The sequence below is a fragment of the Malurus melanocephalus genome, unplaced genomic scaffold (assembly GCF_030028575.1).
Source record: "Malurus melanocephalus ecotype Western Australia unplaced genomic scaffold, MMel_1.1 scaffold_172, whole genome shotgun sequence".
In the NCBI taxonomy this organism is placed as follows: Eukaryota; Metazoa; Chordata; class Aves; order Passeriformes; family Maluridae; genus Malurus; species Malurus melanocephalus.
Genome location: NW_026623404.1, coordinates 1,516,409 through 1,544,151, shown reverse-complemented (window position 1 = coordinate 1,544,151; position 27,743 = coordinate 1,516,409). Strand labels below are relative to the sequence as shown.

Here is a 27,743-nt window from a genome sequence, read left to right as displayed (position 1 = left end):
ACTCGAATAGACTTAGTGAAGTCAAGTCCTGTTCTTGTTTCTTTAGTTTATTTTGTATTTGTCTGCAAGTCACCCCGTTGAACAAAGTACTTTTTATGTTCACRGCTTCTCGGCTTGTTCTAACCACTGCATTACTCACAGACACTCGAGCCAGTTCTCTGCCAAGCCCTTGCAGTCTTAAGTAGCTTAGGAAAGCAGATGAACCTTCTACATGTCTTAAAAACTGATAAATAAAGGCTGTTTCAGGTGAATAGCATTAAGTTCCAAAATTCACACCAAAACCAATCTGCTGTCTTTCCTCCTTTGAAGAGGCAGGGCATAGTTCTGCATCTGAGCAGGGGGAAATGGAAGAGAAAAACAGTTGAATTGCAGATGCAAATCACTCAGAGATTTACAAGTATATAACATAAGCTATGAGTAATACCTACTAAATTGTTGTTATTTGGAAAAGGAATGAATACCATCTTACCAATATGCTGTTGCAGACACTGAGATGTCAGTAGGTTGAGTTCATTTTTGGCTGTGCAGTTATGAGCAAGYTGACAAGGCCAAACTGAATGGTACRTATTCCCAGCATTTTATTTTAGCAGGATTTTTTTGGGTGGGAGGTAAGGATTAATTCTTCATAGAGCAAGTTTTCTTCAGATGCTTCTCAATAATTGTTCAAATGAGAAACTGCTGGATATTTACTACCTGACAAAATTACATCAAGTTCCTTTTCAACACAAACATTTAAATCCTTCTGCCTGCAGATATGACAGTTCKGCTAGCCCAGCCTCAAAAGTGGAAGAAATGGCAACAGTAAGTAGCTTATCAATTTATTGTCTGAAATGTTTAAATACAGATTTTTCAAAAACTAGTTCCCTTGGTTTAGGCTGCTGTTTAAATAGTATTCTGGCAGTTCTTGTTTTAAATGCTGAGTAAAATGTGTTGTGAACTTGTTGCATGCAATAGAATTAACTTTCCTATTAACTATAAAAGTCCGAAACTTCCCTAGCTAGGCCCTGAAATCTGCCAAATTTCAGTTCTCTCATATTACAGAACAATTGCATGGATCCTTTACTTGGTCAAGACTCTCACATACCTTAGCAACTGGAACCAACCTGTGAATAGATCAAAACTCACKCTGAGCAATAATCTAGTGTATTTACTTTGTTTCATTTCATTTGCACAAGGGTGAAAAAGAGTAGCTGGCCTGGGCAAGCAGTAAACTAGAACCTCTTCTGCAACATTTCCATGCACAGTTATCATGTAAATGTAAATCTTGAAGTAGGAGGGATTTGGGTTTTTGGTTTTTTTTTTAATTTTTTTTTTTGGATGGATGTTCCATTCTATAAGCACAAACTCATTTTAAGGATAAAACAAACTGTTTATTTCTGGTGTCATTTAAGTGCATGATGTTGATATAACAGATTTTCTTCCAAGGATTATATTTTCTATTTTAATTACTTTATTACCCTGTATTACTAGCATGTTTTTCCTTGTCTTCAGTTGGGTGGTATAATCACAGAAGGGACTAAGAAGGTACACAGTGTATAATCAAAGGCATCGAGGATGTAAACTGGCCACCTCCCTTCTCTCATATTTCAAAAACAAAGGGATAATCTGTATTAATATATGATTGAGCAAAGATCTTATTGGGGATTCTGCCTGTTATATAAACATATTATATAATGCTATATTATAGCTAGATTAGTAAAATAYTATGAATATTGCAAACAAAATAGTTGGGCGGGATTTTTTTTGAAAAAGAGTGGAAGAGTCTTAGCTAAAATAATTCAGCAGTTAAACAGTTGTCTGCACTTCTGCCATTTGAGACTGTGAGCTGAGAGAAATATGAGTGGGATAGAACCTCTCCAGTTTAACATGTAATCCAAACACAGATGGGGAATAGGATGACATTTTCCCCACTTTTACTACTAAGTACTGTCTTACAATAAGAAAATGGACATTTAAATTATTAAATCTCTGTTGGGAGGTTAGTGTGTGAATTTTAAAGTACACTGSTCAAGGAAGAAATGATTGGTAAAAACTAATTTGAGAGATACCATGCAATAAGGAATACAATGCAATAAGGATGCATTTGGATAAAATAAGTAAACTATGCCTTTATCCAAAAAATGGATACAGTATGAGGACAAGGTAATTCTTCATATTATATGAGTAGAAATCTATAAAATGCATGCAACTTTACAACCCTCAATTGTGTATTTTTATAATACATTATTTAACGTAAATAATGTAATGACTGACAGAACTAGGACTTGTGACACAGTTTGTGATGTGACATGGGAAATGTGATTTGAACCCACATGTAGAGCTCATGTTACCTTACTATTTTTTACAGGCTGAAATATGTAATTCCCCAATGTCAACTGAAACAAGTGCTCATTCTTTTGATACAAACCAAAATGAAACGATGGAGAAAAGTACACTGGAATGGAATGAACAGCTAGAGAAGGAGATTTTCAGTGGTAAGTGCGTGTCCTTTGTTCTCATGGTATTGCTGCCAGAAGCAACTGCGGTTTTGAAAGAATTTTCTGCAAAAGTACATTACTTTCTAGCCGAGTGGCTACTTTTTGTTGCCTTTGTCTGACAGCAGAATGTCTACTCCAACATTGACTTAAGAGTCACTCGTCACTCTTAGAATGTATTTCATCTCATATTGATAGAGTTCAGAAGAATCACATGTAAGTGTGTGCAGTTATCTCTGCTGTTTCTGTCAGCAGCCCATACTGCACCCTTTAGATGCAGACATACAGTTATGTGAGAAGAATTCTATCCCAGTTTTCTGCATGCATAATTTTGATAATGATTAATTACTGGGCCTGGTTTTATAAACTTGTAAAGCCACAAACCACAGAAGCAAAAGGCATTATGGCACTCAGTTAATTTTCTGGGAGCTTTTATAGCACCAGTCAAGAGCTGCACGTTCTTTTTTAGATTGGCTGATGTCCTCCAAATGGAAGACTCAGAAACAACTCATCTTTTTTCTTGTTCTAAGCTGAGTTTYTCAGGAGTCTTCTCTTTTGTGTGCTGAAGAGAAACTTAGAAAAATGGAGAATTTTAGTRCTTTTGGATCCCCTTTTATTCCAACTATACATATTTATCAAAGTTTTCTTAATGATTTTGTACTTTTAGCATAGATCTGTAATGACTGATTCGTAAGTCTTATTTATTTAAGTGGATTAGGAAATTCTGTAACAAAACAGTCATATCCATTAGRTATTATGTGTGGTATTTTCAAAATACCAGAATAATACAATTAGCAAAGGTATAATTGGTTTTGACAATAAAAATAACTTTAATACAGTGCTGTCACTTAGTCTTGTGACTGTATATCTTGGTTGATTGAGCTATATAGTGTTTAATTCCAGTTCATGAGGTTGCCTATATATATAAATATGTATTTGTTGTCAGATTGAATCACAGCTTCCTAACTACTTCTTTACCCTTTTTTTATCCAGAAAATGCCATTTTCAGTGCTCATTTAAAAGTAATAGACTACCATTCAGAAGAGAACTTTYATGAATGAAACAAACAGTGGACATGGCAGATTATTGAATATCCTTGTTGACGGTTTTCAGGATTCTGTTTTCTTACAGTTACATCATAACTGTCCTTTGTGAACACACAGAAAGGTCCATGTTTGCCTAGTGAATTATTTTCAGGGATTTTTTTGCTTACAAACGGTATTTGGAAGGTTTATGCATGCATATACACATACACACACACACACACACACACACACACACACACACACACAGCACACACACATATATGCAGTGTGTGAGTGAGAACTCAGACTTCAAATTGTTTTGTTCTTTTACATAGCATAAAGACTAACATTTGCATAAAGAGCAGTCATGGAGGAGAGCATTTTTTTTCTTGTAGTCATAATGGGTGAYTGCTGAAACATCCTGTGGAGGAAGAATGTGTGGTTTGGGAAAGGTTTTGAATGCTGAGAAGCTGACTCCTTTTAAAGCCGGTTCTGATTATTAATATAGTACATGAAACTTCTTAACATAAACAGTCAGAAGATCATTAAAGAAAACAAAACTAAGTATCTTTTTTTTTTTTTTTTTTCTGTGCAGTTCTAAGTGATCTGGATGACCAGCTGGCCCAGGAACAAGCCCAAGATCCTTTGGACTGGACAGTTTCTACAAGTAGTACAACATCAAATGTCCAAAGCAGTAGTGCATTCCCTACTTCAAAGAGGCAGTCTGCTAGTAGGGGGCAGCAGAGAAATGACTGGATTGACAGGCCTAGCACATTTTTCCAAGATGGGCTGAGAACGCTAAGGGCCAAAGATGAACACAAGATTTTCATCAGACCAAGGAAGTTACACAGTGCATATATAAACTGGCAGACAGCCTTTCAAGATGATTGCAATTACGGTGATGCAGTCGATGGAAATCCTCACTTGCGCCGTCGGAGGGTCTCTTCCGTTTCTTTTGGACGTTCTTCAGAAGGGAGCTTATATCCCCCTTCCGTAACACAGAACAGCGGGTTTAGGCACAAGAGTTGTATGAACAGGGATACAGCCGGCAGAAGTTACTCTGTATGTTCCCTTGGGAGATGTCCATCATCAGTATCTTCTGGTCACCTGTCAGCATCTCGTTCACAGCATCCATTGGCAAGGGAGAGCAAGAATGGTTTTGTACCAAGGTTTGGTCGACAGAACCCAAAGAGAATTCCTCTATCTTCCATTGTATGGAACAATACACCGGACTCTTCTGAACAAACAGAGAAAATGTTTAGAACTCAATCACTGATGGAGTTTCATGCTACAGACCATGGTAGATATCCCAGCTCTTTACAAGAAACCAAGAAATACCCAAGTTACCACTCAAAACACCATTACAGAAGATCTATTTCAAGCAGTAATTGCTTTAGTAGAGTTAGTTGCACTGACAAATCTAATTCTCTGTTGCCCTTTGATAACTGGGAAAACTATCCTTTATACAAATCAGAAAATAACCTTTCAAGATCCTACTATAGAGATACCTCTTCTCATGGCAAATTGTATGCAAACAAAAAAAATTCCTCTTATGGCAGAAAAGACAGCTATGCTTCTTGGGCTGATATTCCTCCGTGTTACAGTGATGAAGTGTTTATTTCCCCTGATGCCAGCTTTGAAGAATTTATGGCTAATTTAAATGACCAGCAGTGGGCACATACAAAGAATGTGAAGTTTGGTTCACAGCGCCTGCAGAATGATTTTCACGCGTTCTCTCCAGAAAATACGAGTATCAAAAGGATTACAAGAAGTGCAAACAGAACTTTTTCAGAATTCACTGAGGGCTCTCAACCTTGGGTTAGTTGTAACTCTTCAGTTTCTTCATCTCGTATCAGAACTGATGAATCAGTCTTTCCTAATTCAATGGACCTAACAAAGCCTAAAGGACTGAACAGGAATTCAGTTGTCATTACCCAAAGAAGTACTAAGGCAGACTTTACACACCTGGAAAAGGCTGAAGCTATGAAACAGCCAGATGAAGACATGCTGTTAGAGTCAGCTCCTCAACAAGCAGATAAAAGCTACATCAACGCCCGGAGTTTTTCCTCTAACAGCCCTGCTTCTGCTGTGTGGCAAAGAGATGTGTCTCTCTTTAACACAGTGGCATCAAAGAGACAAACCCAAGCCACTGCCAGAGGACGTAACACAAAAATTTATACATCAAATGGTGATAAAAGAAATGCAGAAATGAAGGAAAATGATTGCCCACCCAACAGTGTGTTCAGTCAGCCTCCCGGTGTTTTGCCAGCTGATGAGAGCAGGAAGGAACCTTTTCTTCCAAATCAGAAAGAATGGGAATATARTCTGCATTATGCAGCACAAAGAGAGAGCTTTGCAGAAGTCCTTAACCAAGCTACTCCAAAGAGACAGTCCTGTCCTCCTGAGTGTTCATCTAACTTCTCACAAAGCTCTCCACAAGCACTTTCTCATAAAGACAATTCTAAATGCTTAGGAGTACTRACTAGCTCTTCAGTAAATTGCRCAGTTACTGAAGCTCAAGCAGAAGSGGGGAAAACAGCTCAAATGAGCAGAACAGGTGTTAGCAAAGAGATTTCACAGAAAMCACTGCAAAATGCAAGCACTTTAGTTACTAAGGACTGTAATGAGCAATTCATTGCTAGTTCTCTGCAAAATGAAAATTCTGRAAATATTTCTATGCATAGCTTTGATGGAGACCCCAATACCTCTGAGAATAATTTAAGTTATTTTTGCCTTGAAAAAGGAATGGGAAAAATGATGAGTACTTCACCTTATATGAGAAGGTTTCACAAGCAAGACAGTTCACCAAGACATATGAGTAGCTGCAGTATTACTGGCTCCCCRGGCAGAAACAGCTCCAAATCTTCTGACCCCCATGTTATTTATTACACTTTGCCTAGAAAATCAGCTAGCATTGCTGGTAGTATTATGTCTGATACGCCCATCTCTTTACCTAGAGAAACTCAACATAGAGCTGACACCTTTTATTCTAATCAAAGAGATGTGTCTTGTTTAGACTCAAAATGTTCCTTTTCAACATCAGCATCATTAAATGCTGCTACAGGTAACAAAGATTATGCCAGTCCTTTAAACAAAAGTGTCAATGATTCAGTAAGTAGTAGTACATCAGTTGATCTGMCAGACAGATGTAAAAAACTAACCAGAAGGGAATCCTCTGTGTTTTCAGATTATAAGGAGGGGGGAAATTTTTTGCAGAAATATAAAACCACAAGCACATTTACAGTTTGTGTTGATGAAGATCATGTCAAGTATCATGAGTTAGTTTCCATTTATTACACGCTACCRCGGAGGCATTCAAAAACATTTTGTAGCCTCTTTAGAGATAATCCAGAGGATGCAGATTTACCTTGTCCCGAAGAAAATGCTCAGTCACCAAGGATACAGAACAAGAAAAATGATGATCCTGTGAGTTTAGCAAATAGTTTTTTCCCTACTACTTCCAAAAAAAAGGTGCCTTCATATTCTTCTGACCAAGTATCTTCAGCTCTGGTCATACCTCAGAACTTAAGAACTGCTGTTGATACTCAAGAAGAGAATTGTCACTTACCCCCTAGCTTGGAGAAGTCAGTGAGTGTGGCACCTAACAAGGAAGACAATTTAGCATCTCTTTCATTAGCAGAAAATGTGCTTTCTGATGTGGTGACAAAAGAAACTTCTTTTGGTGGTGCACAATCCACTGGAGCAGAGGCTAAGTCAGGTAAGGCCACTTCTGATGCTTCAAGCAGCCAAAAGACATACATACATCTAAAAGAAAAGAAGGAAATTTTTCAAAGAGCCACACCACTAGTGTCCATTTTATCAACCCCTCCCAAGCCAGGTAGGCACTTAGAGAATCCTTTATATTCTACTTCAACAAATAAAAATATTATACAGAAGGGAAGCTCAGAAAGTAGCTCTCAGCCCCCAAAGGTGAACAACAAGAAAAATCTGAACAGTTTACTCCTCTGCTCAGGAGAGAAGAGTTCCCTTGGAAGGAATGGTAACACTGAGCATGCTGATGTGCCACTTAGTCATGTGAAGGACATGCACAGGGATAGTACCCAAGTCAAACAGAGAGCAAATTTCCTACACCAAACCACCCCTCTGTGTAATAATAAATTTAGTGGACTGCAATTAAGRGCTGACAGTACAAGAAAAAAAGAAAATGTTTTAAACTTTTGTAGCAAAGTGCTTCCAGAGTCTCAGAGCAAAGCATCTGAGGTAAGCAAAGCTTCCATTGCTGATCCATTACTCCAGGTAGACAAAGTGGCTAGCACAGACACAAATGTAGAAAAGAATTCAAAAATTAAAAAAGAGCAAAACGCACAGAGTACTCCTATAGGTAAACTTTACAGCATTTTTCGGGAATCAGAGAGGCRCAGTGAAGGCAACCTGAACACTAAAGTCTCCAGGGTTACACAAGATGAGAAGATAACACAGAGTGCAGAAGATGAGAACAAGCTTCTCTCTGACTGCACAAGAGACAAAGTCAAAGATATAGAAAAAAGGAAAAACAGACCTTCRATTAAAAATAAACTGGCAGCTGTTTACAAAACAAGTCGCAAATTTTCTAGTAAAAATTTACCCCCCAAACCACACATAAGTAACATTTTTTCACAGAATGATGGAAGTGCCACTTTAGAGGACAATGTGTCCCTTGACTCGTTGATTTCAGTGGATTCTCACCAGCCATTCCTGCAGCWGGACAATGAAAATCAGAATCACAATCTGAACTCTGATCAGAATACGCCAAGACCAAGAGCAGCTGAGAATAAGAAAACTGAAAATCAGAATGATCCTTCTTTGCTTGTTAACACCAAAAGGAGGCCTTTTACAAGCTCATACACCCAGAAGGAAGCCATCAGGCCTCAAAAAACTGCAGTGAAAGTGGAAAATAAGCCAAGACTCACATCCCTATTTCCAGATAAAGCAGTAACCACAAGAAGTAAGAATTCCACAACCTTTGATCTTGGGTTAGAAAGCAAAAACCAGCCCATTGCTCCCAGTGCTACTACCTCATACCCACTGGATGAAGAGAAAGGAAGAGCTAGCAGTTATGCCTGCACTCCTCTCTCGCCACTTTTAACTGACAAAAACTCAAACACCTACATAAACAGCTGCTTGCAGGCAGACACATGTCCAGAGCAAAACTCACCTTCCCAGACAGTGCTTGGTCAGCATCAAAATACCTCTCAGACTCCTGGCTTAGAAAATGCTAACCTCAATGGCTATCAGTTGTGCAAGAGCCATACGAAGAGTCAGCGTGAGCGTCACTTCTCGGAGGGCATTTGTGCCCGAGACTCCCTTGAGACCTCTGCCTCAGGAAGCAATRTTCTACCCAAGGGTGGCATACATGGGAAGAGATTTAAATCTTACTCAGAGCTGCTRTCTTGTGACGAGAATGAAAATTGGGCATGCGACGATGAGAAGTGTCAAAGCACTAGGAATTTAATATATCCATCTGAGGAATTTGGTATATTTGGCAAAGAGCAACAGCTGGCTTTCCTGGAAAATATCAAGAGGTCACTCACAGAAGGTCGATTATGGAGACCGTGTCTTCTTAATAATCCTGGTGCTTTCAGAGATACAGAGAACTCTCCAACAAACAGGGCTGAGCTTCTGAGCTCAAGTTCTGCTGGGAACGAAATGTCATCAGCTGCTTCATCCCCCCAAGAGCTGACTGGTATCTACGGGGAAGACCCAGCCGCCTATTCGGACTCAGACAGTGATACCACCACCGATGATGAGTATTACCTAGATGAGATAGATAAAGAATCAGAGCTATGAAAGGACTGTGGCCTAAGAGGGCACAATAGTGCGGTAGCTTCTGGGCAGGCAAAAACATGTCAAATACGTTGAGCCCGTTCTTGTGCTGCTGTGAATTGGTACAACTTCCTTAGTTTCAAAGGAGTTAGTATGTTATATTAGCTGAGCATTTGACTTTTGTATTAAATGTGTGGCTTCACCATTCCTGTTTCTCTTAGCAGGGAAAAACAATGTTAAAAAATCCCTACCCCAAATAATAGAAAGTTAACAGCAGTGGAGGTTTGGGCAGTCTAAGTCCAGGAATGGCTTTCCTCTGAGTCAGCAAGCAGTAGTTAGGCTCCTGCCAGCTACGTAGTGCTGGAATGGATAAAATCTAGCTTGAGCTGCTTTTTCTTACAAAACTTAACAGAAAACCAAGAAGTTACCTTGCTGATAATTTGCTGTTTCTCTGATCTGCCTCATTATCAGGCATGATAATGCTAAACCATCCCACTRAACAAATATCCTCACAAAATGAAAGCTCTTAAATTTTTACAGCGCATTCTGTCYGAATGTTCTTTTTCTGCATTCCTGGGAAGCGAAGCAGCAATGTCCCTGGTGGTGTTTGTTCTGCTGTGCTGCTGAGGCAGATTCCACACCAGGACTTTTCAGCATTGCAAGAGCGGTGAGCAATGTGAGTTGCAGGAGTGTTTCTAGAGCAGGAGAAAAAGCTCAACACAGGGTACAGCACTGAAAATCTGACCAAAAGAAAGACAGCTGAGCATGGAAATCTGTTTTCCAGACATGGAAGATTCATAACTGTGCACAACTTTGGTTGCAGTTGACATGATTGGCCAGATTTCTGGTTTAGATTTAGAAACAGATTAATTTGTATTGATAATCCGACACTTTTAATAAKGCAAAATATGAAAATATTTACCTTTTTTGGTATTTTTTGCCTGTTTCTGCTGTGACCACAGTACTTTTTGTCCTCCTAACTGAATGGCTGTAAATGTGTTTCAGTGTCTCTTGTTCAGCCACACTAATGATGTACTAGTATTACTCAGTAGCCAAAACTTGTCCCTGGCCATTAAATTTCTAACTAAGCTTTGTTCTCTTTTATGAAAAATCAGAAGTGGCTCACTGAGCCAGAAGATACTATTTTAAAATAATTATACATTTTCTTCTATTTTATTCCTAATTTCATATATGGTCTGAAATGATGGTCSATATTTTTAATATGTTTTTTAATCCAATAAAATTTCTGTAGGACATAGTTATATTTTTCTAACTGGAAGGACAGTATACCAGTATTTTAAAATAATATATTTTACACAAAAGAAKCAGTGCTTGTATCACTGACTACTCCACAAGAAACTAAAAGATGAAAATATTACAGTAGGTAAGAGGTATCCTTATTTTTTCATACTGTAAACTTCGTTAAAGAAGTGGGTCTGTAGTTCAAATCTGTACTGATATATAAATATTATTACTTTATGCTGGGGTAATTTGTCTTTTGTTGTACATAGAAGGACTAACATAAACTGTGTATTTATAGCCAGAACTGATCTCTAAAACATGCCTGTTTCACAAGGATATAAGAATATACTGACACAGGCAATACTGGAAGGAAATGACTACTGTATAATTGCRGTCTTGTAAAGTGTGATATTCTAAGAAGAAATTATGTTTTTGTGTACAGGATTCTGTTGTGTAAGACAATAAAACCAGCTGAGTATCTGTGCAGAATTCCTGTTGTACATTTCTGCGAAACACATTAATACAAAATTTGGAGTACCAGCCTACATAAGGTAAAGAATAATAAATGTTTGCAAAGGAAGTAAATGGTGATACAATTTTTCTTGACTAGAGGTGGATGTTTTGGAACATTTTTATTTGTAAATATTTTTTACCCATTCAACCGTAGTTAGATTAACTTCTCACCTTGCTTGCACAAGCATTTTTCATTTATGCTGTGCATGACAGGAAGTCAGGTGGCTTGATTTAATGTAAGCAAATAAAAACTTTCTGATTGTAAATCAGTTGTGGAAGACTGCAGCTTGTTGAGAATCTGCAAACTAGAATTTACACTGAATAACAGTATTCTAACAGTTAATTGAAATACTCTTGTTATACTCCCTATGAAAACATAGGGAGAAATACCTTTTGGATAGTAATCAGTTCCATTCTGTTTAGCAGAGCCAAATTTTGACAATTCCACTGCTCCAAGATTTTCTTTGGTAAAAATATATTCCATAGATATTGATAACTTATAGGGTTTTCATATTTAAAACAATTTGTTTTAAATAAACTCTGCATTTACATGAAAAAAATGTATTGGCACTTCATTAGTTTTTCACTTGCTGTGAATGCAATACATTATTTAAAAAAATAAAAATCCACCATCTTAGTCTGGTTGCCAACATCAGCAGGGTGCAGATGGCCAACAAAGCCATGGACTGAGCAGGGCAGCCAGCCTTGGTTCATCTCTCAGTGGTAGCCAGCAGTCACATCAGCTGCTGGGTTCAGGACTGCCTCCTGCACAGGAAGGACATGTTGCCTTCTCCTGTCCCGCCAGCTGATGAGTCTCCAGCACACAAACAGTTTTGCATCAGTGGTAGAAACTTTACAGTAGACAAATATTAAGCCCTTAGAGAGCCATATGCCTACAACTTGCCTTGAGGTGCTGGTAGTCCAGGTAGGGGCCAAGGGTAGTGTTTGATGAGTRCTTTTACAAGGTGATGAGCTCCACGTGAAAACCCTTTCAGCTGTMATTAGGCCTGAGTGGAACCTGGCTGCCACGTGTGTGAGGGTGTGCGAGACTCATCAAGCAAGACTTTCAGCCTTAATTACTACAGCCAGTATCTGCGGTACCTAAGCTGAGTGACAGTCCCTCAGCCTGGCTTTAGAAGGAAACATGGTTTATGAAACAAGGTGGTTTTTCTGTCTAGACTTCTGTCTGACCAGTAGGTCATGCACATACCCAGATGATCTTTGAGCATTCTACTATCTTGATGACATTTGAAAGAAGGGACAGAAGTCCCATGGTTTCATCAAAGGATAACTCTGGGTGAGTGTGACCTCAGGAGGTCTCTGGTCCAGCCTCCTGCTCACAGCAGATTGGCTTCAAGGTCAGGGCTGGCTGCTCAAGGCTTCAATCCACCTAACACTWGAAAATCTCTAAGGATAGAAACTGGATAGCTCTCTGGTCAACCTGTGCTTCAGTCTTTAATATGGACGTGTCACAGGGTGACCATCTCTTCTTTCAACTCATGCCAGTTGTCTTTCATCCTTCTGCCCTGCACCATCTCATGATCTTCCTGGGGGCTTCTGTAAGGTCCACCCCCTCATTGAAGGYATCTCTTAACAGGCTTAACAAGTCCAGCTGCCCCAGCTTCTCCTCACAGGGCCGGTGCTCCACCTGCCATTTCAGTGTCTTCCCCTGCATTTGATCCAGTTATTGATGTCTTGTACTGGTGAGCACAAAGCTGGATGCAGGATCTAGATGTGGTCTAACAAGTACTGAGTAGAGGTGGATAATGACTGCCCTCAGCCTCTGGTTCTGCCCCTGTTCATACAGCCCAGGCTGCTGGTGGCCACGTTACTGCCAGGGCTCATGGATGGCCCATGTCCCTCTCACTGCCCACCAGGACCCCCTGGGCCATTCTCTCAGAGTGCTCCCAGCAGCTGGTCCCATTCCATTCTAGGACAGGGGTGGCTCCTTCCCAGGGACGGGGCCCAAGTGCACCATCAGGCCCTGATGCCCCCACCTCCTCAGGGCTCTCCCTGGCTCTCCCTGCCCATGGCTCAGGACACCATTTCAGCCCAGCTTGGAGCCATCATGTCGCAGAAGAGATGGACAACACAACACAAATAACGAGCAAAAGACACAGACACACAGACAGACACAGACATACCACTTTATTGTGGGGCTGAGCCCCTTTTATCTATTTAGCAACAGGTGTATACTAAGTCTTCYGCATMAATGGCAACTATTTATTSGCTAATTAGCAGCCCCTTCTCTACTCATCAGCATATGATTGGTGTGTTGCAGAAGCTGCAGTGTCGTTAATCCTCGAAATTTTGCTCTGTCTTTGGCATCTGCCCTATCTAACTTCACTCTTCAACATTCCATTTTCCTTTTCCAACAGTCAAGGCCACTCAGTCACGTTCCTTTGGTAACATCCTCCTCTGCCTTGTCCTCCTCCATCCAGACTTTCAGACTCCCTTTTGTTTTTCCAGATCTCRGGGGTACACTATTATGGTTGAATTTCACATTCAGAACCTGCAAGGCTGCAATGCCGGCTTTCAGCCTCCACACCATCAGACCATACCCCGCTGATGCTGTAGGTCACAGTCTCCACCTCTCCACTGCCCTTTCTGGCCAGCCTGGGCCCTGCTGAGTCTGGCTCTATCTGCAGGCTGCCATCCCCAGGACCAGGCAGCTATCCCAGAGCAGTGTCTGACCCTGGCTCCCCTCATGGGGACTGATCCTGATCTTCAGATTGATGTCCCCACCTGACCTCAGCCCTGCCCTGTACCCTGCAACACTATACAAGTTTTCTCTCACCTGCTGGGAGTATCACACGTGGAATGTTGGTGGAGATCTGTGGCTATCTGAGGTGAGGGAATTGAGAAGACTCAAGACAAAAGCAAGGAGGAAAACAGACTTGATAATTCCTCTTTCAAAGAACCTGTTTTTCACGGTCTGTATGCACAGAGACTTGAAGTTCATGTTATTCAAAACCAGGTGGAATTCATTTGTGCTCTCATTGCTTTGCATGTGAAAGTCCAGACTAGCCCGGAAGCTTGATTTAATTCTCCGATAGCCTTGTAAACCCTCCCATCTCCTGATACCCTGAAATACTTCCTAGTAGCAGCAAATCATAAAAACGACAAAACAACCTTAGGAAACAAATCGTTGGTGTTTTACCCTCTTTACTTGTACTCCAACATTTTAAATCCATGAAATTACTTTTTGTAATTGTTACATTTTCTAGAGGATAATACTGTGATCCCTTTTTCCCCATCCAAAGCATCACAGCCCTGAGGAAGGCTACCTGCAGCATCTCACCCACAGGGCTCAGGAGCACCTGGGCATGGCTGCGTGCCTGAACGTCCTCTCCGGGACAGGGAGCAGTGTTTCWGTGTGTCCTAACGGGGTTCCTGCTCTGTCCTTCGCTTTAAATACAGTTGCTATGGGAAATCCTAGAAACAGAGAGGAATTTTAAATTATTTTAGGGTTTGGATTTTTTCCTTTTACAGCAATCTCTGATCTTCAGCTGACACAAGGCAGTAACAATAACCTATAGAATAGCGGATTGTTTTCCTCTTTAAATTCCAGGCCAGCTGCTCAGTTGCCGTCTGAGTTGTATCCTAAACCACAGGTAACATTATTCTGGGGGTGGGGGGAGGGCGACACAGCCCCCGATCATCTGTTCTGTAGCGCGTCCCGCAAAGCGCCCATCCATAGTCAGGGAAGAAAAACCTCTCGGGACAGGCAAGCGCAGACCAGCGGATCCGAGCCCGCTCYTCGCTCTCACCGCTGCTTTGCTGTATTTTCCGCGGTTCTCGGGCAGAGCACGGCTTCGAACCGCTCCCGAGCCTGAGCCCCGCGGGCAGGGCACGGTCCTGGCGCACACGGTCTGGGCTGGGGCAGCCTGTCACCCCGCCACATCCTGGGGACATCGCGGCACGGCCCGGAGGAGGAGGAAAGGCAGCGCCGGRTTCAGGCGCCGGAGAACAGCCCGTTCCTCCCCGCGCCTCCCTCCGGCTCTGCCCGGCCCCAGCCCCAGCCCCGKCCCCGTCGGGCCGCCCCGCGGGGCGGGGAGCGGGCGGGGAGCGCAGGGCCGGAGGAGGCCCGGGCCCCATCCGAGCGGGCACGGCGGAGCTCGGTGGGGGCCGGAGGGGCGATGGGGGGCCGCGGGCTGCCGCTGCTGCTGGTGTTTTTCCTGGGCGCCGCGGGGCCGCTGCTGCTGYCGGCGGAGCCGGAGGAGCCCGTGAGCGCCGAGCGGAGCCTGGCGTGGGGCCCCGGGCTGGACGCGGGGGTCACCCTGCCCGTGCGGTATTTCTACATCCAGGCGGTCAGCGCKGCCGGACGCAACTTCTCCCGCTCCCCTCCAGGTACCGTTCGTGTGCTCGGGCACGGGCGTGGGGTGGAAACCTTGCCCCGGGCTGCGATTTTACCGCAGGAGGTGACCCGAGCTGCACACCCTTCCCCTCTTCCCCTCCTCCTTGCTTCCTTCCTTCCTTCCTTTCCCCGTTTCGTGCAGTCGCTGTGCCATCGCTGTTCCCGGGGTGCCCCCGCGCCTGGTCCCGCACGGGCCGGGACACGCAAGGTCCGATGGCGAGCGAAGCACATGGTCAGAGCYTCCTTTCTTCTGGTCCTGCCCAGTGCCCCTTCTCTCACCAGCAGCCTGCTACAAACAGTGTGGAATTTACAGCAAAGAACCAGCAAGCTCGAAATGTACCAGTGCTTCTGGAGCTAGTGGACTTAAAATCCCAGTACACCGCTGGAAAGTGGTAACGCAATCGTTTCTAATGCCGCACACACTAGTTACTTAAAACTTCTGTCTCGGTCAGCAGAGCCCTCTGGGTTCTGTTATCATACTGCTGCTCCGTTAAGGAGTAATTTTCATCTGTTGTTTACTCAGCACAAGCACAAACCATCCCATGACACTTCTCCTGAGGGTGGGAACTGGGTTTGTTCTCGCAGGCCAATGATTTGATGCCAGTCAGTTGTTTGCTGCTGCAAGTTAACTCCGCACACTCTGTATTAATAGTTTAAATGTGGAATCAAAATTACTTTTGTGTCACACATTCCATAATCAAGATAACTCTGAGACAGCCCCAGAGGAAATCATCTGTTGCTAATTTATRTAGGGTAGAAGCTGCTTTGCTGTCTGTGTATTATTTACTGTTCACAGCGATGACACTGAGAGGGCAGATACCAAGTATGCACGGCYTCTTCATGTCTTGTTAGAAAGCTGCTGCTTGCAGAATCAAAGAGTAGTTATATATTATCCAGGGTATGTCTTCAGTCTGTCAGAACCACTGCTGCTGTTGCAGCTTGGTGCTGGATTGGATGTCAGCTGGATGCAGTTTTGTAATTGCAGTTAAGAATGCAACTGCACCCTCACTGCCAGCAAAGTGGAGGCTGGTATCAGCCACACAGGTAGAGCCTTGGGTTCAAACAACAGGTTGCTAAAGGTGAAAAGGTGTGAAGTTCAGTTGGGTTCTCGTGCTAGTTTAAATCCTGCAAGACAAACTGGTAGGATATGGGTACTGAGAACCTAGTTTTGATCTCAGTGAGTTCATGTGTGTTCATATTTATGTTAATAAATTCAGTGTCCCAGGAAAATTTCCAGGTCCCATTGCCATCTGGCATGGAGTGATCTCCATTCATCCCATGACCTGCTATGGCCTCCAGTCAGAGTATGCATACTTTTGACAGGGAAGAGCTATTGGCTCAACCTGTGCTGACTGCTGTCCCATGCCAAGAATTGTTTAGGAGGGTGCAAAGGCTCCTTTTAAAAATTAGCAGTAGAGTTGATCATATTCCAGTGCATGAGCACTGTTTAATGAATTCGTAGAAACCCTGGCTATAAACTTCTGTTCTTGAATGATTTTAAATGTTCAAATTTTATCATTTAGAATTAAAATTAACAATATTTATTCAGGCAYTGCTTTCCAATATAAACTAAATATGTCTCAAAAGATCCCTAATGAGATAGCAAAAAATCCACATATTCACCTCCATTGCAAAACAGGAATGCTGTGATCATAGCAGAAGAGCTACAGTTAAGGCTTCACGTTTGTAAAATTTGTCCAAATCTATTAAATGGTGTTTTGTGTGCATTACAATTTCAGTCAAATCAGTCACTACTTACTGGGATCCATTATGAAACTTGTATGGCATCATTAGTAGATTTAAAATGCAGATTTGTTTTCTGAATGTCCAGTCTGTTCACCAGATTTGCTATGCACCATTGGACATCACACTGTAATGTCAGCCCAGAGGCTGTAACTCTTTGACCTGCCTTTGTAAGAAGATGTCAAATGATGCAGAATTCATTCTTTCCCCAGAAAAATTATTTCAAAGATTAAAAAAATCCCTGCTGAAAATACAGAACTTTCTATTAGTGTAAATGCATTTTTTTTCTTTGGATACTTGGATACACCTTATCCTTGTCTGGAAGGTTTTCCCCTGGGTTTAACAACTGCCAACTGTCTTTATATGCAWGGTGATAAAATCTGCTGTTACATGTTGCTCACATGATCTGCATACTCTGCTAACAAATATTTTTCAAGGCCTCTCAGGTATTCTTGCAGGTTTCACAGAATGCTTTCAAAGAGCAGGGCMTGCTTCCTCCAGTTCTTGTTCCAGTGCTGCTAAGCAGAATTCTGCATCTTGGTTCACTCTCCTTCATAGCTGCAGGACCTCCCTTTGAGTCTTTGGTTGTCTGTGATCCCTGGGCTTTTGTGATGGTCACACACAAGACCTGTATTTGTTTGTTCCTGGATATAAGYTCTTGCATCCTCCTCTCTTAAAGGATATGCTGATAATCCAAATGCCTCTTCAGTGACTCCATTGCTTTTGAAATTTCCATCTGCAAAATTAACCAGCAATGATTTTTGTAATACAGTTGAAGAAAATCTTCTTTTCAGATCTTTCAGTTTCTCTTCAGCATATGTGTCAGAAATAGGGTGACTAGGTTTTTTGTTCTTCTCTAGAAACTGGCCTAAATCAATATCTTGTTAACTTTTCCCTCTTTCCCTGCATTTCTTCCCTGCACTTGTTCCTCCATGCATGGAGTCCCTCTTTTGCAAGCTGCACACRAGGAAAAGAAATGCATAAAGCAAATGTCATTATCTGGATTTCTCAAAGTATCCCATTTTGACCGTGTCCATATTTTAGTCTCTTTTCAGTACTGAGAAATTATTTTTTACTTAAAATTCTGTCCCAGTTGTGTTTATGYGTTTTCAGGGTAACAGATAAATACGAGTGGTGCTGATTGAACAGGGACATATTTTTCTTTTATAATTCCTTTAGACTGAGAGAAACAAAAAACATGAGTGAAAGTGCAATGGTAACTTCTTCCAATAAAAAAAAAAATTAAAATCAGCAAAAAGTTGTTACAATTAAATACTGTGGTAGAACTTAAGAGGCCCTGGCCCCATTACAGAATGAATGTTGTAAATCATAAACAAAATCTTTTTGCCTCCAGTGAATTACTTGTACTTACATGAAATAACTCAGTCTCCTTTTTCTTCCCCTTCCCTTTCAGCGGAGTTTTTCCCTCAAAGGGCTTTGTTATGGGTGATTTCCCTTATCAGATTGTTCCTGCATCTGAAGTATCACCAACTAAAATTAATACATCCTTTGGGTAGATCCAAGGCTGCTCATGTCCAGAGCAGGACTTACACCAGCAGGGAAAGAGACACACATAGTTATTTCCTGTAGATAAGGACAAGGATATGAAATTCAGTAGTATTTGACTTGTGATTTCTCAATATTCACTCATTTTTATGACAACTGAAAACTTACTTTTTCCCACTCCAGTGGGAAATCTCTGTACTCCATGAAAATGCTGTTTAATAAAATGGGTATAAAGGGACAAAGACATGATCCCAACAGAAAACTTTTTCTCTCTGATCTTCATGACATGCTCTGGGTTTGAATACTTCTTCATCCAAATAATACTAGATGAGAGTCATAGGGAGAGGGTACTTGGTTAAAGTCAGCTACTTTGAAGCAAGTTAAGAAGGGTGATTGCGACTGACAGTGACATTTCGAGGCAGAGATGTTCATTCATTAARGAGAGTCATTTAATCTGAGTACTCTTGCACAGTAATTGACTTTAATCCAATTTCAAGATCCAGTGATCTGAGGAAGATGTGACTGATGATTAAGACTGGTACCTTCCACATAAGTGCATTTATCTGTGGATGCAAAGTATAGAATTAACTGTAACATCTCAATCATTTAGTGCTGTTGGACATTCAAATTTTAGTCACATCTTGGTTTTATCTGAATTTTTTCAGTTTCATTTATTTTTATATACTACTTGGTGGTAACATTCACTGTATTTGTATACATTTCACAGTATTTAGACTGTTACACTTTGTGAATAATTTGGCCCCCCCTTTCTTTTTACAAATAAAATTGACAATGACCACTYGTGATAGAATTAAAGAAGATAACAGATTTATGTTTATGCATACCCATATTCTCCATAAATTATTCCATATCCAGTTAAAAAATCTTAGTGCATTAATGATGAAATTATGGTGGTCTTTAAGCACAGGTTAGGCAGATGTCCAGGGCACAYCTCTACTCTCATTTTCTTATCCCTGCTTTTCAGTAGCTGGGACTTTAAATGTGCCAGACAGTCAGCAGCGCAAAACTGAACAATTTCTGTGTGACTCCTGCATGCTGCAACTGCCTTTCCACAAGCTGGCAAGTATTCTTTCCTCCTGTTACTTTAACTTGGTTTGCTATCTGTCTTACTCTAGAGGAAATTGCTGTTCTGCAGAGCACTAACTTGAAAACTTAGTATTAAACCTAATCTTAGCTTCAAAGGAATGTTAGGCTTTCCTTCTATCCTTAGTCAGATATTGAACATTTTATCTCCACCTGCAGGTTTTCCATTTAGAGGTATGTGATGACCAAGAAAATTTGGTAGGATGATATTTGACTACTGAAAATTTGTTTTACCAGCTTGGTATAATTAAAAAATTGTAGTGAAAAAGTAAATTAAATTCCATTATCTTAACCCAGTAGAGTTTAGTCTTATTTACTAGATGTGATTCTAATAGCTTAGAATGCTTTTATCTGTTTTTATTTTCCTCTTCCCAGGGAGAACACAATTTAAAGTGATAATTAAAGCACTTTCTCCAAAAGAAGCCACCAGAATTTACACCCCTCGGCCTTTGGATAGAAATGATGGTACATTTCTCATGAGGTATCGGATGTATGGAAGTGTCACAAAAGGCTTAAAAATCGAGATACTCTATGGTGATCAGCATGTGGCTCAATCACCTTACATTTTGAAAGGTAAGGTKATTTTTTGATATAATGTGTCAAAGTTCTGAATTAGGCTGTGTTTGACACTGCAGTACCTGGGCTGTGGACAGCTCAAACAGTTCTGTGTGCTTGGCAGGTTCACAGCAATGGAGCTTCATTTAGCAGAATAGTTTCACCCTGATAACACAAAGTCTAGGATTTATGAAAAGAGAAGAATGCTGCTGTTTCCTCAGTTACACTGCTAAATCCCAGAAATTATAGGAAGGACGATTTCCCAGGAAAACTTTAGAAACATGGAAGTGAAAATGTCAAGCCAGTGTAATGTATAAATTATGACAACTGTAGAATCACAGATGTAGACTCTGGGTGCTTTGTTTCCACAGACCCAGTTTATCATGAATATTGTGACTGTCCTGAAGAAGACCCTGAGGCCTGGCAGGACGTTATGTCCTGCCCATCCCAAGAACCTCAGATTACAGAGGACTTCAYTTCATTTCCCACCATTGACCTGCAGCGAATGCTTAAGGAAATCYCAGCAAAGTTTAGCCAGACAAGAGGTGCTATTGTCCATTACACTATTCTCAATAATCGCATCTACCGCCGCTCCTTAGGGAAGTACACAGACTTCAAGATGTTCTCCGATGAAATGTTCCTGTCACTGGCCAGAAAGGTATCAGTTTTTAATGTTCCTGCCACTGGCCAGAAAGGGATCAGTTTGGATGGTGTCAGACTATTAAGGCAGTATCACAGAATCACAAAGTGGTTGGGGTGGGAAGGGACTTCTGRAGAACATCTAATCTGACTCCCCTGCCAAAGCAGGTTCACCCAGAACAGGTTGCACAGGATCACCTCCAGGGTGGGTTTTGAATATCCACAGCCTGTCTGGGCAGTCTGTTCCATGGCTCTGTCATCCTCACAGTAAGGAAGGTTTTCCTCATATTCAGATAAATGCTCTTCCTGTGTTGAAATGTCGGCCTGTTTCGCCCTGTCGTGTCTCTGAGCACCACTGGGAAGAGTCTGGCCCCATTCGTCTTGATACCCACCCTAAAGATATTTGAAARCACTGATAAGATCCCCTCTCAGTCATCTCTTCTCCAGGCTAAGCATCTTTAAATATGGCAGTCCTGCACTTGTTGTATCTTCAGTAAGATTTGATCCTTGTTTTTCCATCAAGACAGCACTGTGTGATAGGGGTAATATGTGGGGCCTGACCTTGTCAGTAATGAAAATGCTCAGAAAGCTGCAGGGGCTAAGGCCTGATTGCAAACTGTTTCCTGGCTTCTGGGTGTTCCTTTCATTCTCACTTGCTGGGAAGAAACTTGGAATTCATACCTTAAGCACAGCTAAATGTGTAACTATCCAGTTGCTGTGCTGGGTCTGCATGACATGAGAGAACTGAGGAGTGTATTTAAGAGTTACAAACAGCTTCTCTCTTGGTGTTGTTACCCTTTCTTGGGTATGCATTTAGGTTCGTCTTCCTGATGTGGARTTTTATCTTAATGTTGGAGACTGGCCAGTGGAGTATCGGAAAGCTAATGACACGCCTGGTCCTGTGCCTGTCATCTCCTGGTGTGGCTCTGTGGATTCCAGAGATATCGTCCTTCCRACCTATGATGTAACCCACTCAACTCTGGAAACCCTGCGTGGAGTCACTAATGATCTSCTCTCCATTCAAGGAAATACAGGTGAATCAGAGATCGTGGATTTAAGAAAAGTTTGTGATTTCCATCAAAGAAGCAAGTTGCATTCAAATAACGTGTTTGAGTCTTCAGTTCAGAGTGCTCTAGGAGATCCCTTAATACCAGAAGCTTAGTCTTCGCAGATTGCAAACACTTTGCAACCCTGCCACTAAGGAGTGTAATTTAGAACCAAAATTTAAGAAGTCCAGTTTACACATGTGAATTTTAACTTAAAGGGGTCCAGAAGATACCTACTGTGACCCAGCAAAAGAAAACTAAATATAATTAAAAGGCCTTTCTCCTCAGTGAAGGACTCAAATCTGTTTCTTCTAATCAAATAGTAACCCTTTTCCTGACTGTATTGTGGCCCAGTGTTCTGCTTGCAAAAAATGCATATGAATCCTGAAGAAGTAAGATGATACTGTGCTGCAGCCTCTTTCAAATGAGAAAACACTGTATAAACAATACCTTGGAGCGGGATCTCTTGACTTGTTTTTCTGGCTTAGAGAGAAGAGTCAGCTTTGCTGACAGGTGTCTTCCTCCCCCCAGGAAATTAATGAATACTTAGGGATCAAACAWATGCCATAAGCAATACCTAAGGAGTAAAACTTGAGTGAGAAATTATTTATTTTTATTTAATTAGTTCTCAGTTTCTCTTTATTAGTTTTTAAAATTAAATATTTTAATTAAACTATCAATTAGAGGCATTGTGTGTTTACTGATTTAGTACAGCTGCTTTTCCAATTAGGAGAGAATAAGAGAATACTCCACTTMGTGGGTCCTTTAGGGGAATTTTCAGCAGAAAGGTGAGGAAGGACATATTTAATGTTTTTAAAAGCCATTAGTAAGCAGAGGTTAAGTCTTCCAGGCTCTTGCTATGTATCTAGAGGAGACAACATCATCATTTAATTTCTGTTTTAAGGCATCATTGAGTGATTTCACAAGGACCTGACTAAATTRCTGGGTTACAGAAGTGAATTTTGCTAAGGACATTTGGTTATTGTGGCAGGCTTTATGGATGAAGAATTACTTTAATTGTTGGTATTTTCCTTACGTATTTTATTACAATCCCTTGTGTTCCTTTCACGATAGTTGAAGTTACTTAAATACAAAAYTGTAGAGTGGAAAAGCAATTCTCTGATTTCCTTTTATGAGTGGCTCAGTTTCTCATCCCAAAATTCAAACCAGAATTGGGAGTTCAACCCCATGATTCATCAGTGATTATGGGAAGCCATGCCTGTCTTGCCATGTCTCTGAGTGTAATGCCACTGTCAAACCAAGTTCCTTATTTGCATTAAACAAATCCTGAACATTTCACTGCTCTTTGCTTTTACCTTACCACTCACTGCTCATAGGTCCCATCTGGGAAAACAAAACTGAGCGGGCTTTATTCAGAGGTCGAGACAGCCGAGAGGAACGTCTCCATCTTGTCAAGTTATCCAAGGAAAATCCACAACTATTGGATGCTGGAATAACAGGATATTTCTTCTTCAGAGAAAAAGAAAAAGAGCTGGGGAAGGCTCAGCTGATGGGCTTCTTTGACTTCTTTAAGGTAACAAGCAAATTACAGTTTTGGATTAATTTTGCTGTCAAGTTCTTCCCAACTGAAAAGGCAAGGCTTACTTGTGTTAATTCTTTTCAGTAAACAGAACAATTACACTCTTCTGGGAGCCCGGGTCCATGCAGGGTAGATAAACCACCTGTAATCCATRTCCTAATGTGACACACTTGTAAAGAAAGACCTTTAAGAGACATCTAGGCGTATTTTTTATTTTTTAATAGATTGAAAAATTGATTTCTCACCATCAGGGTTTCTTTTATTTGGGGTAAAAATGAAAACAATGGACACAACTTGTATCCGTTGCAAGTACATTATGGATGTCAGAAAAAATCCCTGTAGTAAAAAATGAGAAAAATGGATGAGTAATGTACTTTAACACACAAATTCCACTGCAATAGAGGTATAAAAAATAAATGGGATGAAGTCCTATATAAAGCAATTGTAATATATAGCAATTGAAATTCTRTTCCAGAGACTGATGTATCAGAAATGCTGTAACTGCCAAGAACATCTGCCAAAGCAGTACATTCATGKTTACTTCTAGTGTAATGTTTTAGATTATTTTATTTAATAATATACTTCAGATTATTCTACAAAATGATAYGATTTTAAATCAGAATAAATTTCCTTTTTTAAATTTAAGTATAGATCTTCCTCACTGTAGCCCTTGCACTATCCCAGGACACTTCAATAGGATACCCATCAGGCAGTTCATGTGACACAAAGGTTCTTGACTGTCAACCTGGGGTTGAAAACAAATCCTTTTTCCATTATGCTATCCAGAAGACCATGAAACTACACCTGCTTAATATTAAAAACAAATTTGAAGATGAAAATTAATAAACATGATTACATCTTGCCTGTTAAAGTAGTATTTTACACTGTCAGTTTTCCCATTCTGATACAAAACATTTCGCCTTTTTTTCCCTCTCTTCACACTACAGTACAAATACCAAGTGAATGTAGATGGCACCGTAGCAGCTTACAGGTTCCCATACCTCTTGCTGGGTGACAGCCTGGTATTGAAGCAAGATTCCCAGTACTATGAACACTTCTATATTGGATTAAAACCTTGGAAACATTATGTTCCAGTGAAGAGAAACTTAGAGGACTTGCTAGAGAAAATAAAATGGGCTAAGGTAAGTTCCATTACTGATTCAAGTTCAAAGAGGTRAACAAACATGTAAATAATTTCTCTTACTAGTCTCTTCTTTTGTATTTTGTGTTTCCACATACATATTTTGCATGAACTCTTTCAAGATCCTGTAATAAATTAAGTACATTCTGTTGTTCACATAAGGTGGGGAGGCCTTAATTGAAGTAACCATCTCTATTTAGGGCAATACTTCAGAGTCCATTTTAGGTATGGGCAGAAAAGTTCATGAGTCAGAGCCTTAGATTACTAAGGTAATGGTGAAAGAAACAACCAGATTCCTAGATACTACTTAATTAATCCAAGAGCTTTTTTAGGCTCTAGAGCAGAAGTTACTGCATGTTCTGTTTGAATGTACGAAAAATTGCTGCTCWGTAACATGCTCAGAATGAGAGGCTRGAATCCTGTAAGCAARTGGATATAACTGTGTGATTGAAAACACCATTTGTGCTTTAAACAGTGTTAGGTTAAAAAACACAGGAGCACTTTTTCTTCTGAGAGTACTGTAGTTCTGCCTAAGGAGTCAGAGGAGAATACTAGAAGCTCTGAAATCTAAACCTAAAATGCTTGGGAATAAGTACATAAATTCAATATTTTTAAAAGGAAGACATGGAATTCCATTGCATGGGGGAGAAGAACAGCTGTAGATTTGTCTTCTGTAAAACTAGGTATGTCTGGGAGAATCAGACCTTATTTTGAAGAGGATTGTGGCTTGGACGAAACCGTAGAGCAGTATTCACATGAGTTTTCAGGATTGTACTSTTAGTCATGAAAGCTGTTATTGATWGCCCTAACATACCAGTAGTGACAATAAAAGCAATCCAGTATTTTTAAACAAATCTGCGTTTTTAACCATGCCTTTGCAATCTACCTGTAATATTTGAATAGCCCATCGAATAAAACTTATAATGCTAGCCAGGTTTTCAGTAGCTCACTGATTGCTCTGTTATCCATTTGTTTCATCTGAATTTTCCAGGAAAATGATGAGAAAGCAAGACAAATTGCTAAAGAAGGACAGTTAACAGCAAGAGAATTACTTCAGCCTCACACATTTTACTGCTACTATTACAAAGTGCTCCAGGTTAGTACAAGAGATCACTTCATTACATTCCCCCCARCTGCTCCTGCTGTTGATGCTACAGATATCATATGGGGTCCTTACATAGATCAATAGCAGACATGGTACCTGTTATTCACAGGAGATCAGTGTGAAGAGCTTTGCTAAACCCTGCTTCTTCATTAAAGAAGGAACCTGACATAATAGCTGTTTTACCAAATAGGCAGCTTTTTTTTGCCCCCATCAACTCTGTTGTAGTTGTCACTTGGTATTTGGTTTCYAATCTCTGTAGGAGATAATCTGTATATCCCATTTTCTTCATTTTTCCTTACATACTTCTCACACTTACGTAATGAGCTACTTCTACCACAAAACAATGAATAYATGGAAAAGAACGTCCAGAAGTGATTAGTAGAGTGGTAGGGGGTGAAACAGGCCCAGCAGTCATTTCTTCCCTGGAAAATTCAAATGTCTAGTGTAAGAAATTTTTCCTCTCTGTAAGTCTGGATTTCTTTTTCCTTATCTGCTGTGCAGTTAGATGTCAGCTTCAGCAGCTGCGGGGTGACACAAAGCTTGGAACTGTTCACTCTACAAAAATGACATTTTTATGCATTATCTGCGTGAAGTGGCTAGGCTTAAATAATGACAGTGTTCAAGTTACCATAATAATAGACAAAAACATGAAAGGAGGTTTTCAGAGGCAATGTAGCCCATTATTAGGTGTGGTACAAAGACACCTTGTGCAGATTTTGTAAACAATGACATAAGGAGCCTGGATAAAGGCAGGCTTCTGCGTGGAAGGGAGGAGGGAAATTCTKCTGCGGGAATTATATGTTGGTGCTTATAGCATTCTTAAGTGTTGTTTACATATTTCAGAAATATGCTGAACGCCAAGCCAGCAAACCTGAAATACGGGATGGAATGGAACTTGTACCTCAGCCTGATGACATGGACTCGGTGTGCAGTTGCCACAGGAAAAAGCCTTTAAGGGAAGATCTGTAACTGTACTGGATGGAGGAAATCACCCATTTAAAATGCAGGAATAGGAATTAAGCTGTGAAATCTAAGACACTTATGCACTAGCAGACATTCTTAGTTATGTATTCTTGTATTTTCATACCCTTTTTCATGTTCACTCTGATCTACAATGCTGGTTCCCACAATTTTGGCTCCATGACCACCACCAGACAGATACTGAGCCTGCAGTGGGGAGCGTCTGGGGGAGTTTTTTGATGTACTGGATCATCAGGAAAAAGAGCACAGAGCTGCTCGYGTTTCAGATGGGACCTATTTACCCAAGTTTTATGAGGAACCACAAAAGATCTKGCCATGAATCAGTGGAGCATTTGTGATACATTAAAACAGTGTTACAATTTCTTCATAMAGTTTACCTCAATGTTAGATTGTTTCTTGTATACAAAACAATTTTGTAACTAGACAGAATGAATATTTGATATTTACAGATACCAGATCTGGTTGTGTTTTCAGATTACTTGGCCTGCGGCAGGTAACAGAACAGATAACATGGTACGATACTCATCAGTTTTAGAGAAAAATGAAGAGGAGGGAGAGAGATTAGAATAATATGTTTATAAACCTCTTGGCCGTGAGTTAGCAGAATTAAATTCTGCTTTAAAACAGACTCTTTAACTATCACAATCACAGTGTTTTGAGTGCCAGTTCACCGCTCTGAAGACCTGTTCCCTGCTAGTGACCGTATCTGTGAAGGTAGGCACAAATCCACGAAAGGAATTGGGAATTTCAGGCCGTGGGAAACACTGGTGTCTCAGTTCAGCAATGCCATCTACAGTATTCTAGGCTACTGGAAATCTGAAATTTTTTAGCAGAGTTTTAGACCCCTAGGTTTAAATTTTAGGTAATAGACTAGGGGTTAGAGTCCCTGTGAAGCAAYTGGGAAGCTGGTTGTCCTCAGTTTGATTCAAAGCCATTTTCCAGAGAGTGCCTTAGCTCCAGACTGGACAAGAGGTCTTCAGGGCTTCCACTGAAGTTCATGTGCAGCCAT

The 27,743-nt window shown here is 40.7% G+C and overlaps 2 protein-coding genes across 8 annotated transcripts in view; both read left to right on the top strand.

The window, feature by feature from the left end:
* Positions 1 to 10,993, top strand: part of EXPH5 (exophilin 5) — a 36,273-nt gene extending 25,280 nt beyond the window's left edge. For all 6 annotated transcript variants that reach the window (XM_057372503.1, XM_057372504.1, XM_057372507.1 and 3 more), the window contains 3 exons: positions 753 to 801; positions 2,348 to 2,474; positions 4,095 to 10,993. In XM_057372503.1, coding sequence (XP_057228486.1) covers positions 753 to 801; positions 2,348 to 2,474; positions 4,095 to 9,286 — 5,368 coding nt within the window. In that variant the 3' untranslated portion in view covers positions 9,287 to 10,993. The remainder of the gene's footprint in view (positions 1 to 752; positions 802 to 2,347; positions 2,475 to 4,094) is intronic.
* Positions 10,994 to 15,156: 4,163 nt separating this feature from the next.
* Positions 15,157 to 27,105, top strand: POGLUT3 (protein O-glucosyltransferase 3). 2 transcript variants are annotated; one of them, XM_057372501.1, is made up of 8 exons: positions 15,157 to 15,367; positions 20,103 to 20,300; positions 20,654 to 20,940; positions 21,739 to 21,955; positions 23,305 to 23,501; positions 24,455 to 24,649; positions 25,640 to 25,744; positions 26,597 to 27,105. In XM_057372501.1, the coding sequence occupies exons 1-8, from the start codon at positions 15,157 to 15,159 to the stop codon at positions 26,720 to 26,722; spliced, it is 1,536 nt and encodes a 511-aa protein (XP_057228484.1). In that variant the 3' UTR covers positions 26,723 to 27,105. The 2 variants fall into 2 exon arrangements, with proteins under 2 accessions (XP_057228484.1, XP_057228485.1); XM_057372502.1 differs by lacking the exon at positions 26,597 to 27,105 and adding an exon at positions 24,771 to 24,783 and having other exon boundaries at positions 25,640 to 25,699.
* Positions 27,106 to 27,743: the final 638 nt, after the last annotated feature.